The 14,378-nt window shown below is 43.7% G+C and overlaps 1 protein-coding gene across 1 annotated transcript; it reads right to left on the bottom strand.

The window, feature by feature from the left end:
• Window positions 1–1,494: 1,494 nt before the first annotated feature.
• On the bottom strand, window positions 1,495–2,831 carry LOC118097649 (beta-1,3-galactosyltransferase 1-like). The gene has a single exon (XM_035140741.2). It carries the CDS (start codon window positions 2,694–2,696, stop codon window positions 1,587–1,589), a length of 1,110 nt encoding a protein of 369 aa, XP_034996632.2. The 5' UTR covers window positions 2,697–2,831; the 3' UTR covers window positions 1,495–1,586.
• Window positions 2,832–14,378: the final 11,547 nt, after the last annotated feature.

Raw genomic sequence — 14,378 nt, 5'->3', positions numbered from 1 at the left:
GAAATAGGGAACAACAGGGTTTTTCTTACACAGGCACTTAATTCTCAGGCCAAAATTATATGACAAGTGAAAAAGGCATTCAGTCAAAAAGATCAAGTCTGTTCTTGGGATCCCCAACATAGCTCCATGGGCACTACAAGGTCCAACAATACCCCCCTGCCCCTACCAATTTTTAACGATGAACTAGGCTCTTTTGGCTTAGGGGAGGGTTGGATGATACATGCTGCCTGCTTTCTAATGTTTTTTATTTGTTTTGCGGGGTGTAGGTGTTTTAGGATTGGGGGGAGGTTCTGGGGATTCCCAGTTTTTCTTCCATGAAGTGGGTTCAGTGAATCCCACTTTGCTGGAGCATGACAAAATTTAGTACTTTTATAACGATACTTTGGTTACTTTTTCTGAATGCTATCCCCTGGTTTAGGATTCAATTTTCCTCCTTTTAAACCTTATCTCATCCTTCAAAGAGAACAGGGAATCGTTGTCTTTATAGTGATTCATGTATAAATAACACTGTGTTGTGTGTTGGGAGAAGCTCTTTGAAAACAAACACTATATGTGTGTGTGTGTTAATTTATTTTTAAAATTTCTATACCGTTTTATATTTTTAATAAAAATCTCAAAGCGGTTTACAGCATATTAATAAAACAATAGCCGGGCGCTGTCCCTCCAGCTTCATAAGGAGCCTTTAGTAGGGCTGGTGAGTGTGGGCCTCGCCCCCTAGGCCAGATGGACAGGGCCTAGCAGGGAGTGGCCTTCACACTCACAGGCGGGCAATGGATATTTATATATATGAAAAAGCAACAGAAGATGACAAATAAGTATTTTGCATAACTGGCAACAATCCAAAGAGGCATATCCTATGTGGAGTAAACGTCTACTGATCTGCTTAAAATTACTCTAAAGATGACCAGCCTGCATTTCAATATGTTGGAACAGATGAAGTCTGCATTGCCCTAGTGTAGGGTTTTGCAGAAAAAAAAATTTTGAGCTCTTTTTTGGTTGCCATATTTCAAGAGGTAAACATACAGAACTGCTTGCACACAAATATATATATATATATATTTAAAAACCCAAAATCGCCAACAATTGCTTTAAAATGTATAATTCCCCCTGGATGAGCATGTAGGACCCCCTAAAGAGGATATTTCCAGGAATTCCTGGATATATGGCAACACTACGCCTAGTGCCACACTGCATGGCCGGAGGGTTGCTCTCTTCCAGTAGGTGAGATGGTACGGTAGTTGTGATGATCTCAAAACTCTGAGGTTGTCAATTTTGGAACATTAGTAGCACAGTGGTCAGTTCAGAGCAGACCAAACAAGTTGCTATGGGCAGCTGCAGAAATTCTATGGGGAGGAGAGCAGTGTAAATAGCAACGGACCACACTGCACAATGAGCATGTTATGTGGGGCCAGATCTCTTCTGAGGGCATAAATACAGATTTTGACAAGCACAGAGCCATCCTTCCCTTTCTCATCGCAATTTGTTGGCATGAATTTGTCCATTGTACAGAAACATGCCCGCATGCTGCCAGTCCTCTATGCCAACTTCTCCACAAGAGGCTGTGCGTCTGTTCACCTCCCTCCCTTTTAACTCTTGCAAGTCTGGCTCTGGTCCCGAAAGTCAGGCCAAATCTGCAGCAGCTCCTCTGGCCCATAATGATGCACCACCACCACCTTGGAGAACTTGCACTTCTCATACTTGACTTTGAACGGATTGAAGAGACCCAAGGGGCTGTTTGTCATGTTGATGCCCAGCTCATACAGGCAGATTCCCATGAAGACATCTTCCATGTTAATGACCTTGATGGTCTTTGCTACCTGGTAGATCTTCATGGCCAGATCCCCAGAGAACACATACCCTGGGCCTACACAGTAGGGCGGGTAGGTCTCATTGGGGTACACCTCCCGTGGCACATACCACTTGGAGGCCTTGTCACGCATTGGCTTTGCGTTCCTGTAGATGTGCCCTGTCATGTAGTTCTTCTTGGGTGGCAGGTGAGGCTGCAGCAGCTGGGACACCATATAGTTCACATTGAGAAAGATGTCACTGTCTGCCTTCACCGCGTAGGTTGCATTGGGGCAGAACTTGCTTATCCACTCCATGCCCATCAGAGTCTTCAGGGTAAGGTTGTTGTAGGTATCCAGGAAGTCCTGCTGAATAATGTCTCTGTGGATGGAACTCTCCTCTTCCAAAAGGGCCTGGAGCAGGTATCCAAATTTTGGGTGGACAGCCGTCAGAAAGAGACGAAGAATGGAAACCCCAGGCACCGAGCTCTCGTTGCCCCACATCTGCCGGATGGCCTGCCTTGTGGAAAAATGCTGGGGCTCAGTTATCACCAGCAGTATCAAGAAGGGGCTAATCTCCTGACATTTGTTTGGCTCGTTGAGAAGGAACTTATAATCAGTGGAATAGATAACCTCCAAGGGATGCCGTGTGGCCACTGGTGGTGGTGGGGAAATCAGACCAGAGGGCTTGGTCTCCCTTGTCCTCTCCAGCGCAGATTCCCATTCAAATCCTATTGCACTCTTATCATTGCCTGCGAAATCTGGGCCGCCCTTGAGCTTGATGTCGTGTGGCGAGAAAAGAGACTCCAATTCTTTCATCGCAACAAGTAGGAAAAGCAAAATAGAGCAGAAGAGGACCACACTGGGCAAATTCTGCAGCTGGTTTATCAGCATCTTCCTGGTACCTTTCATACTTTTGGTGGGCAGGAGGAGGGCACTTGCAGACTATATCCGGGTGGGGGAGAGATCGTGTACAGCTCTGTCCCTTTTCCAAATACAACCTGCAAAAGAGAAGCCCAGTGAAAATCTCTCTCTCTCTCTCTCTCTCTCTCTCTCTCTCTCTGTGTGTGTGTGTGTGTGTGTGTGTGTGTGTACACACACAAGGGAAGCTTTTGGGATAAGACTGAGCGCACGGAGAATCAGTCTGCCAACTGCTGACACACTCAAAACCTGCCCATAATACCTGCCTTCTTGCCCTTGCTATCTGTTTCTGGAAGGAAAATATGCACTCTCAGGGATTGGCATTATTTACTCAACCCATCCATTTACAGATCCATTGGAATCCAAATAAAGTGTTATGTGAGTTTATGGGTGACGGACTCCTGAACTCCTGGATCCAGTAAGTGTTAAAATATAAGCCAGACGAGTTTCCTCATGAGGTAATCACCTGGGTGATGAGCAATTAAAGGAAAGCAAAGGGAAGGGGCTCTGTTTGAGACAGCAAATGGGTGCTGGAACAGCATTTGAGTGCTGGAATCTATTAAGGGCAATCATGTCAGAGAAACTGCTGGAACCATAATTTCTCTGACCAGAAGGCTGTTCAGGACTGTTATGAAGGAAAGTGGGTGTTTGGCGACTCATATTCAAATGCTGAAATGTCTGTTCTTGCAACTACAGCAGATAGGTAAGCGTTATGATGAGACTGACCAGACCTACATCATTCTTTCAAGCTCACCCGAAAGCTGGTTGCGAGTGATCAACAGCATGGAGAGTATGCGTCTCCAAGATCTGACCCTTGAGTATGTTGTCGGAAGATTGACCAAAGAAGCAGAAAGAAGGTCCGATAGACAGGTTGTACTTCAAGACCAGAGGAGATTCAGACGGGGGAGCCAACAGCAGAGTTTGCCAACAGAGCAACACCAAGATTTGGATTTGGCAATGGCGGTGAGGAGATGCTATAGATGCAACCAAGCAGGACATTTCCAGCGCCAGTGCAGGGCAAGGCTTCCAGGAGACGATGTGGAGCAGACAGCAATCGCTGCAGAACAGAGGCAGAAGGGGTTCTCTTCAGGGAAGAAGAACACATGTTCTGCTCAACTTGTGCCTGCATTTTATTGAGAGGAAAGGAAGATACCTCGAGGATCGTGGTTGCTGGACTCTGGCAGCAACCAGATTATATGTAACAGTCGGGAGTACCTGAGGACCCTAGGGAAGCCAGTAGACAGAAAGGACTCGATCTATATTACTGATGGTCGTAAAAGCAAGATTGATGGCCAGGGAACATGTTTCCTGCAGTGTTTGACCACTCCCCTACCAGAGATTCTGTTTGTCAGCAGTTTGGACTACTGTTTGTTGTCTGTAAGCTGTTTGATTAATGCAGGGTACGGTGTTCAGTTCCCGCAGGATGGTTGTTTGGTAAATAATGGAACACAGGTATGTGGCCATGCAAAGATGTAAATTGGGCTGTATGTAATGCAGGATAAGCCTGTTAAAGCAGCCCAGGTGGTTCAGGGGAATCTACCAGTCCATAAGGGTTGTATTGAAATTTTTGTGTGCTTTCTAAGATGCAGGAGGTGTGCAAGAATCTAAAGGTAAACAGTTGCAATTGTTTCCTAGATCGCAGCGTATGTAGAATGGCAAAATCTAAGAGGAAGCCTGTTGCTTCTGAAAGTGACAGAGTATCTAAAGAAGTTTTAGAACTTGCTCATTGTGACATAATAAGCCCTTTTTCCCCAAAAGACTGAAGGGGGCACCAGATATGCTTTTCTGGTAGTAGATGATAAATCACATTTTAGTTGGTTATTTTTTATTAAAGCATAAATCAGAGTGTTCCTCCATATTTAGAGAATGGGTTGCCCAAGCTGAAAAACTCTTTGCTCGTCTTATTGTGCAGTTGCAGATAGATAGGGGCAAGGAATTTTTGAACAAACAATTAGTTCTATGTATGGCAGGGCAGGAGGAAAGGAAGCTCGGAGGGGACTTTAAGCAAACTGGAACCAGTACCTATCCAGTTCTGTCCCTGTGCACAAACATTGGAATGCCCCCCTCCAAGCACAATTCAAAGTGTTGGTGCTGACCTTTAAAGCCCTAAACAGTCTTGGCCCAGTATACCTGAAGGAGCGTCTCCACCCCCATCATTCAGCTCAGACACTGAGGTCCAGCTCCGAGGGCCTTCTGCCGGTTCCCTCCCTGCGAGAAGTGAAGCTACAGAGAACCAGGCATAGGACCTTCTTGGTAATGGTGCCTGCCCTGTGGAATGCCCACCCATCAGATGTCAAGGAAATAAACAACTATCTGACTTTTAAAATCTGCAAAAGAAAAGCCCAGTGAAAGGGAGCTGAATTCTGTTCTCTCTCTTTCTCTCTCTTTCCCTCTCTCTCTCTCTGTGTGTGTGGACGCACAGGAGGTGAACTTTAGGGATAAGGCTGGGCGCATGGAGAATCAGTCTGCCAACTGCCGACATGCTCAAGACCTGCCCATAATACTTGACTTCTTACCCTTGCAATCTGTTTCTGGAAGGAAAAGATGCACTCTCAGGAATTGGCATTATTTACTCTACCTATCTATTTACAGATTCCATCTTAATAAAGGAGCTGTGCTGCTTTCACTATTTGGGTTTTATCTCGTGGGCCGCCATGGACCAATAGGTGTGTCTGTATTGCTCTCAGATTCATAGTGATTCAGATATTCCCTTTTTCTAGTTCTGGTCTTCATGTTATTTGTTTAAAAGGTGGTTTCTTTGCAGCTTAATACACTGGAGACTCTACTCTTGCTTTAGACACTTAACCCTATTGTTAAATATAGTTTTTAATAAACTATTTCCTTAAAGGTCTTAATTACTTGCGAACATTTTGCTGAGATTTTTTTTTTGCTGCCCTTGTCCTTCTCCGGACTTCAATCTTGGCTCCAGTACAGATTGAGCTGGCTTGGCTTTTCTGCTTCTGCACCAGAAGAAGCAACAGCTTTCTGCTGAATATGGATAAATGGTCCAGGCAGACCTATTGTGCTTGTTTTGGGTGGTTCCACCTTGCACTGAAGCAGAATGGTGAAAAATCTGATTTCAGCCGGGTAACAGTAGAAACAGGGAGCCCCGCAATGAAATCTCTGCACGTATTTCAGAAAGTCAAAATCTGGACACAAAAGTTGTTGAATTGTTGTGCCACTTCCAATAGTGGTTGTTATACGTCCAGAAGATACAGGAGCAAGTGTTTTGAAAAGAGGCTCTCTTGGTATTCCAAAGTGGACTTTAGCTGCAGTGGTGTAGCAGCGTTTGCTGGTGCCCGGGGCCACGAAGGGTGAACAGGGCCTGTTGTGCCAGCCCAACTCTCACCAGCAGCACCAAGTGGGACTGTGCTGCACAGCTTGCCTGCCAGTGCAGGGGAGAGCCCAGCTGGTCGATGCAGCCCTTGATGGGCAAATTCCCCTGATGCCCGTGGAGAGGAGTGCCAGACCAGGCCACTCTGGGGTCACTCCTTGCCCACCTCCCTATGTCCATGCCTGTGCCTGCTCACTGTCCAAACAAGGCGTGAGTGAGCACTGGCCAGGCAGCCATTCAGCAAGGGGGCCAGGGATGTGACAGTGAGACCATCCTGGAATTAGGAGCCCAGAGACCCCCAGCAGCAGGCAGGGCGAGACTGGGATCCCTGAATGGGGATGCCTGGTTTGCGCCCCCTCAAAATTGTGCTGCCAGGGCCATGCCCCCCCCAGCCTCCCCCCCACTACACCTCTGTTTAGCTGACCAGGATCTAAAAAGGTATCAGCATCACCAGTTGCTGTTGATATTTCTTTTTCTTTTTTTATATATAAAATATTTATTGAATTTTACATAAAGAAAAAAGAAAAAAAGAATTTTTTTTAAAAAAAGAATACAGAAATAAAAAAAGGCAAAAATGACAATGTTATCACATCTTATCTCTTCAAACTACTTCACTTCCCCTTCTTACAATCCTTGTAAATAATTAATTATTACCATTTCCAAATCTTGGTTAAACATCATAAAATTACATCCTATCACCCAATTCGTAACCTTATTCTTAAATAATTCTTATTCAATTTTATATAGAAAAATGGAAGAGAAATAGAAAGGAAAAGCCATAATAAAAATATAAAAAACATACTTATATTTTCCAATTTCTAATCTAAACATTTCGGACTTCCTTATTTCCCCTTCTTGAGTTCCTTAATCTAAAATAACATTCTTTCTCCCAACTCATGACTTCTTATTGATCAATTACCCTTCATACTTCTCTTTACTTTTATTACCCATTATTCTCTACCCAAAAATATTCATATTTAATTTTCAAAATCTTTCCCCCCTTTTTATTCCCACCCTCAAAACTAAATCTACCCCCTTTCCTTGGAATCGATGTCTCCAGAGATTTCAGCCAGCTCCTTAATACTTTCCGAGTTCAGACTGTGTTTTGTCCACCTAAAAAAATCACCCCAGTTCTTCCTCATCGCACTCCTGCTCTGTCCCAATCCAAACTTTGCTCAGCCCTTCCCCACCCTGCTGTATTCCCAACATATTATCTTCAATCACATTAACTTTCTGCCCCCCACATGCTTCCTTCTCCCCCTCTCTCACTGGGGTAACAACCTTTTTGTTTTTCCATTTTTTGGGGGACTTTTGAGTCAAGTCCCTTCCCTGTTCCACCCCTCCCCCCGGTGAAACAGTGATTTCTTCTTCTTCCTCTTCTATCTCAAAATTCAGTCCTGTTGGTTCAGCAGTCTTCTTTCCCGTAGTTGTTGCATTTCCTTCAGGGTTGCAGTTCTCCTCTGTCATTTCCAAAATTTCCCCTAAAACCCGGGGATCTATGGGGGTCCGCGTCACCCCCGCAGAATCCCCCCTCCACTAAGCCAGAAACTCGAGGTTTCTGCGCCTCTCCGCCAGCGCAGCTATTGCTATTTCTTTGCCCGAATCAAGCACATCACACTTCTTACTACTTCCATCGTGTGACATCACCGCACCATCTGGGTCCTGCAGTTTGCATTGTTGTGTTTTGCACATGAGAGGGAGAAGGAAGACACAACAGTCATCACTTCAGGGAGTGAAAAAGGCTAGCTTGGTCCCCAGCTATTTGCAGCTCTCCTCTGTGCGTACTTTTGTACTGTGAGCTCCTTGGGGCAGTTACCTTTGCATTTGCTTCTTATGCACCATGCATTAGTTAACAGCCCCCCAAAAGTTACTAGGTCACATAATGAACACATAAATAAATTACTAGGCTGGCTTTTTACTTGGAGGGGAGCAGGACAGATGAAGCATTTCATCCCATCTGTACCAAACTCGAGTAAAAATGTGGTTAGCAACCAGAACAGGGTTGCCATATGTCCGGAATTTCTTAGACATACCCGGAATACTGCAGTTGGAAGCAGTGTCCGGGCAGAAATTTAAAATTTGGACGTTTGACAAGCCACGTCGGCAGTGTTGTTTTTGGCAATTTTGCTTTTTATAAGCTCAAAAATGTCGGGTTTTTTTTTGCAATTTTGCCAAAAAGCTCAACAAACAACTTCACCTCAACAAAAACTTAACAACTTTTCCCTTCCCCCAAAATTCAACAACTGCCCCCGCCCCCAAAAAACCACTTCAGCAACGTTTTTGTCCTGGTTTTCACTGTTTGAAATATGGCAACCTTAGACTAGGTCTCCTCCAGAGCCAGTATAAAAACACAAGGGGCTGCCATATGAGAGACAGAGTGCTCTGCTCCCAGCAGTCCCCAGCCCACTCGCCTGCATACACTTCCTTGTCACCTTTGGTGACCAAGCAAATGGTTAAATAAATACAAGCCTGCTCAATGAAACACCTTTGCCACCATCAATTTCAATGAAATCTCATGCAGTGCTCCAGGTATTTGTTCTCTCCCTCCCTGAGGGACCTCTTAGTGGTGCCTTTCTACCCCTCTCCCATTCTCTTCTCTGAGGTGCCTTTTGCGGCATCTCAGGTGAGCACTTACCTGCCCGAGGTGCTGTTCACTCAAGGTCGCCACCTGCCTTTGACAGAATCTCTGGCTGCATATCAGCCGCAATTTACCTTTCCCCGGGGAGGGTGGGGCACAAGAGGAAGGGACAACGCCTACGTCATCCAAATAAAACGGAGAGGAGGGAGCAGGTACTCTTTGAAGCACCTGGAAGGACTCACCACCTGCCTGCCAATCCCATGCTGAATCTCTCTCTCTCTCTCTCTCTCTCTCTCTCTCTCTCTCTCTCTCTCTCTCTCTCTCTCTCTCACACACACACACACACACACACACAGAGAGAGAGAGAGAGAGAGAGACACCAAAAACAGAAGAACATGCCCCTCACATCCCAAAGCCAAACACAAGAACAAGATCATAGAATCATAGAGTTGGAAGAGACCACAAAGGCCATCCAGTCCAACCCCCTGCCAAGCAGGAAACCCCATCAAAGCATTCTTGACATATGGCTGTCAAGCCTCTGTTTAAAGGCCTCCAAAGAAGGAGACTCCACCACACTCCTTGGCAGCAAATCCCACTGTCGAACAGCTCTTACTGTCAGGAAGTTCTTCCTGAATGTTTAGGTGGAATCTTCTTTCTTGAAGTTTGAATCCATTGCTCTGTGTCCGCTTCTCTGGGGCAGCAGAAAACAGATGAAAGCAGATGAAAGGGATAAATTTATTTTATATAAATGCAGTTTATATAAATGATTGTTGTAATAATAATAATAATACTTTATTCGACCGATAGTCAGAAAGATGATTGTTTTATATAAATTATATACATGAGCCAATGGGTGTTAACATAGTGCGTACCCTCCACCATTTCTCCAAATAGGGATGCCCTGTTCATTCATTCATTCATTTATTATTATTATTATTATTATTATTATTATTATTATTATTATTATTATTACTTCTATACTATTTATACCCTGCTCTGGGTGGTTTCCAACATATAAAAATTATAACAAAACATCAAACATTTAAAACATCCCACTTCCGAGTGTCTGCAACATGGCAGGCGGACCGTGAACCTGACGGCTATGTCAGTTCGGCTTCGTGGAGTGAAGGGGAAGAGTGCGAGGGTGACACACCTCCCCAGAAAACCCCAAGAGGAGCATTGGGGTGTCCCGGGGTCCTGCGGCTCACTGACGGCACTGCGGTGAAAGGAACAGGTGGGGGGGGGAGCCAAAGGTGCTGGTGAGCTAGGCATCAGCGCAGCTCCACAGAAGCAAAGCCTCTGACCCAGTCATAATCCAACATACTCTGCTGATGGAAAGGTGAGGAGATATTAATGGATTAATGAATTTGGCTAATTTTGGCAAGAAAATATGAGTGAAAAAAGGAAGTCCGCTCCCATTACTGGTGTATAGGCACAAAATATATGCAAGTAATGTGTGGATGCAATTTACATTGGAAGATAAGTTAACTAATGAACAATTAGGATTAAAAGACTGCACCCAGCTTCTGTTTATGCCAATCTCAAGATTTTCTAAAATAATGATCTTGACTGGAACTCTAGTTGAACTTGGACATAGCACACGGTGAGATTGAACTTGACTTAAAATGGAGGTTAAACCTGAGAAGATTATAAGGTTATGAGTGAATTTCCCTTCTGGGGGAAAGAGACTGGACTGACTCTCTGGAAACTATCTCACTTCTGTGAAACTGTTTCAGGATCTATTTGACTATTGAAGATGTTCAGCTTAATGGAATTACAATTATGTACTTGCTTTATTGAAAGACACCAGCTGGTTAAAAATCAAGACTAAAAGAAGAGGACTCTCTATTGCTAATATTGGACTAAATTAGACTCAAAATAAAAGTTACAATATATATTAATCATATATAATAAAATTATTTTGATGTCAATGTATGTAAAGATTTGAAAATATAATTGCAAAAATTTGTAATTGCGAGTAATGTGGGAGGCGGGGAGGGAGTAGGCTGGAAGTACCGTACTGGCTTTCTCTGCTTATCTTAGTGGAATGTCCTTGACAAAGTACTGATAAGGTTAAAAATAATGCTCTTTGTGGTGGGAAAGGGCTTTTTGTTTTGAAATTAAATTCTATGGAGGAAGCCAGGAAACGGGACCGGCCCCCTCAGTTATACTTCTATACATTTCTATATTAGAAATGGCAGAAGAAAAAACATCAATGTTAAAGCAAACCAGTCAGGCCACAATGCAATAGTAATAATAATACAGTAATCTATTAAACATTAAAAGCCTCCCTAAACAGGGCTGTCTTCAGATGTCTTCTAAAAATCTGGCAGCTGTTTTTCTCTTTGAAATCTGATGGGAGGGCATTCCACAGGGCAGGCGCCACCACCGAGAAGGCCCTCTGCCTGGTTCCCTGCAACTAGGCTTCTTGCAACGAGGGAACCGCCAGAAGGCCCTCGGTACTGGACCTCAGTGTCCGGGCAGAACGATGGGGGTGGAGACGCTCCTTCAGGTATACTGGACCGAGGCCATTTAGGGCTTTAAAGGTCAGCACCAACACTTTGAATTGTGCTCGGAAACGTACTGGGAGCCAATGTAGATCTTTAAAGACCGGTGTTATGTGGTCTTGGCAGTCGCTCCCAGTCACCAGTCTAGCTGCCCCATTCTGGATTAGTTGCAAGAGAATACAGTATAAGCTATAAATTGTACGAGTTGTTGTTAGATTTTAAAAGAGAATTGTTTGATCAGTTGAAGGAAGATGTTAACAAAGCAGCTGTTAAAACTCGGGAAAATACTAATTTAATTTCAGAAGCTGTGGGACAATTAAAAGAAGCGAATGCACAAAATACCAAGGCAGGAATGGTAGAGGGACAAAGCTTGAGGAAAATACAAGAGAAAGTAAGAGTGGTCCAAAATAAAAATGGTACCTCAGGTGAAATGATTTGAGAGGCTTTGACAGATAAAAATTGTTGTGTAGTTTGTCTTCACTACAAGTAAGAGCCAGAACACAGGGAATGGGGGAAACTGGGGCTTAACAGAGAACTAGCAGGGAAAAGATACATTTTGGCGGGAACCAATGGCAAGGAGTCCCTCCAGGGGAAACCAATCCAGCAGCGGATCCAAATCCTGCTCTCTGAACCAGCAAATGATAGACGTTCCCTCTGGAACTTATACATTCAAATAAACTCTGTAATATAATACTTGGAAGGGCAAAAAGTATAAAAGGTTTGTGTAGCTGCAATGTAAAATCATAAAGAAGGCCTGGAAAAAGATATATAAAGATTGGAAAGGAATGTGGAAAATGATTGTTGTTTAAAAAACCTGAAATTATGATATTGAGGTGTACAGGTTTTGATGGACTTATTCAACGGAAGATTTTGTTCCTGTAGGGGAAAGTGGGGCACATTGAGCCATTTTTTACTTTAAGCTCTGCACACCTCAAAACAATGCACATAAAAGAAAACTTTTGAATTTAACATTTATTAGGTACTATTCTAAACAAAATCAAAGGATTAATGTTTCACATTTGATGGAATAAAATGACAAAAAAAAACCCACCACATTTAAGTTTTCCAAAAAAATGGATCAACGTGCCCAGTAGTGGGGCACATTGATCCTTCATTTGGGGCACATTGAGCCATTCAAATTTAAGAGCAAAGAAGGCATTTTTACTACACAGTATAAACTTCCAAAAGAGTTTCCAAAATATCTCAAAGTTCTTAAGAGTCAGCATCACTTCAACTTGTCACTCCATTTGCCTTGGCGAGATCCAAAACTTCAATAGAGATGTGGCTGTCATGGTTATCTAGAATTAGAAGCACTGGGTGATCTTTGGAACTTCTAGAGCAGGCATGTCAAACCTGCGGCCCTCCAGATGTTTTGGACTACAATTCCCATCTTCCCCAACCACTGCTCCTGCTAGCTAGGGATCATGGGAGTTGTAGGCCAAAACATCTGGAGGGCCGCAGGTTTGACATGCCTGTTCTAGAGTATTTCATAGAATCATAGAGTTGGAAGAGACCACAAGGGCCATCCAGTCCAACCCCCTGCCAAGCAGGAAACCCCATCCAAGCATTCCTGACAGATGGCTGTCAAGCCTCTGCTTAAAGACCTCCAAAGAAGGAGACTCCACCACACTCCTTGGCAGCAAATTCCACTGTTGAACAGCTCTTACTGTCAGGAAGTTCTTCCTAATGTTTAGGTGGAATCTTCTTTCTTGTAGTTTGAATCCATTGCTCCGTGTCCGTTTCTCTTGAGGAGCAGAAAACAACCTTTCTCCTTCCTCTATATGGCATCCTTTAATATATTTGAACATGGCTATCATATCAGCCCTTAACCTTCTCTTCTCCAGTCTAAACATACCCAGCTCCCTAAGCCATCCCTCATGGCTTTTTTACTACACAGTATAAACTTCCAAAAGAGTTTCCAAAATATCTCAAAGTTCTTAAGAGTCAGCATCACTTCAACTTGTCACTCCATTTGCCTTGGCGAGATCCAAAACTTCAATAGAGATGCGGCTGTCAGCTAAAGTACGGTTGTAAAATGGAAAGGAACAATGTGCCCCATGGCTCAACGTGCCCCACTTTCCCCTACTTAAGAGTATATGCTTCCATTTCCGAACGCGCCTTGGAAGTCAAACGGCTTCCGCTGTGTATTTTTTTTTACATTTTCTCCATTGATTTTGCAGACTGAAAAGTCTGCAACCTTTGTGCCTAAGTTGTCGAACGTTTCGGAAGTTGAACAGTCTTCCGAAATGGATTACATTCAGCAACCGAGGTACCACTGTACATAACTCCATACCCTCCAACATTTCTCCAATGAAAATAGGGATGTCCCAAGGAAAAGTGGGACATTCCAAGATCAAATCAGAAACCAGGATGGCTTCTGTAAATCAGTCCCTCCATATTTCCCACCTGAGGCAGGTGCCTCACTCTTTTTTTCATGGCAGGGCCGGCCTTGATTACTGTTGAGCGCAAAATACAACAAAGGGATAAATAAGCCCACCCATTTACACACCCCCAATAGATTTTATTAAAGCTTAAACGAACATATACAAATGTTAATATCAAGTACAAAATAACTTTTTACAATGCAAAAAGCATGAAAAACCCAATCTAAATAAAAACAAAAATAAAGGAAGGAAGAAAAAGAAGAAAAGAGAGAGACTGAAGGGGAGGGATTCTGATTCTTCGTCTGTCAGCTATATATATAAAAATATTCAAAACATGCGCTCCAAGGTAACCCCTAACTATTCCACTTGTAAAACAATATTTTATTCAGTCCACAGGCCCAGATATCACAAATTCAAGCCCACCAACTTCTGGCTAGAATAAGTTATTTATAATGGGGAACTTTACTTCATAAGGTATCCATTCTGAAGGAAATCAGCCCTGAGTGCTCACTGGAAGGACAGATCCTGAAGCTGAGGCTCCAATACTTTGGCCACCTCATGAGAAGACTCCCTGGAAAAGATTGTTGGGAAAGACTGAGGGCACAAGGAGAAGGGGACAACAGGGGACGAGATGGTTGGAGTCGGACAGTGTTCTCCAAGCTACTAACATGAGTTTGACCAAACTGCGGGAGGCAGTGGAAGACAGGAGTGCCTGGTGTGCTCTGATCCATGGAGTCACGAAGAGTCGGACACTGAACAACACGACTGAACAACAAATTACTTCATAATTTTGTTGTGAACCAAATCCCTCCCCCATCATTTAGGGCTGATTCTGGCTTCAAATACATTGGGACATATCAGTCACACACC

Source organism: Zootoca vivipara, chromosome 16 (assembly GCF_963506605.1).
Source record: "Zootoca vivipara chromosome 16, rZooViv1.1, whole genome shotgun sequence".
NCBI lineage: Eukaryota > Metazoa > Chordata > Lepidosauria > Squamata > Lacertidae > Zootoca > Zootoca vivipara.
Note: the sequence above shows the minus strand (reverse complement) of the source record. Positions and strands in the feature narration are given on the sequence as shown.

Coding starts and splice junctions, on each gene's coding strand:
- LOC118097649 (XM_035140741.2), bottom strand. CDS start 2,696: ATGAAAGGTACCAGGAAGATGCTGATAAACCAGCTGCAGAATTTGCCC.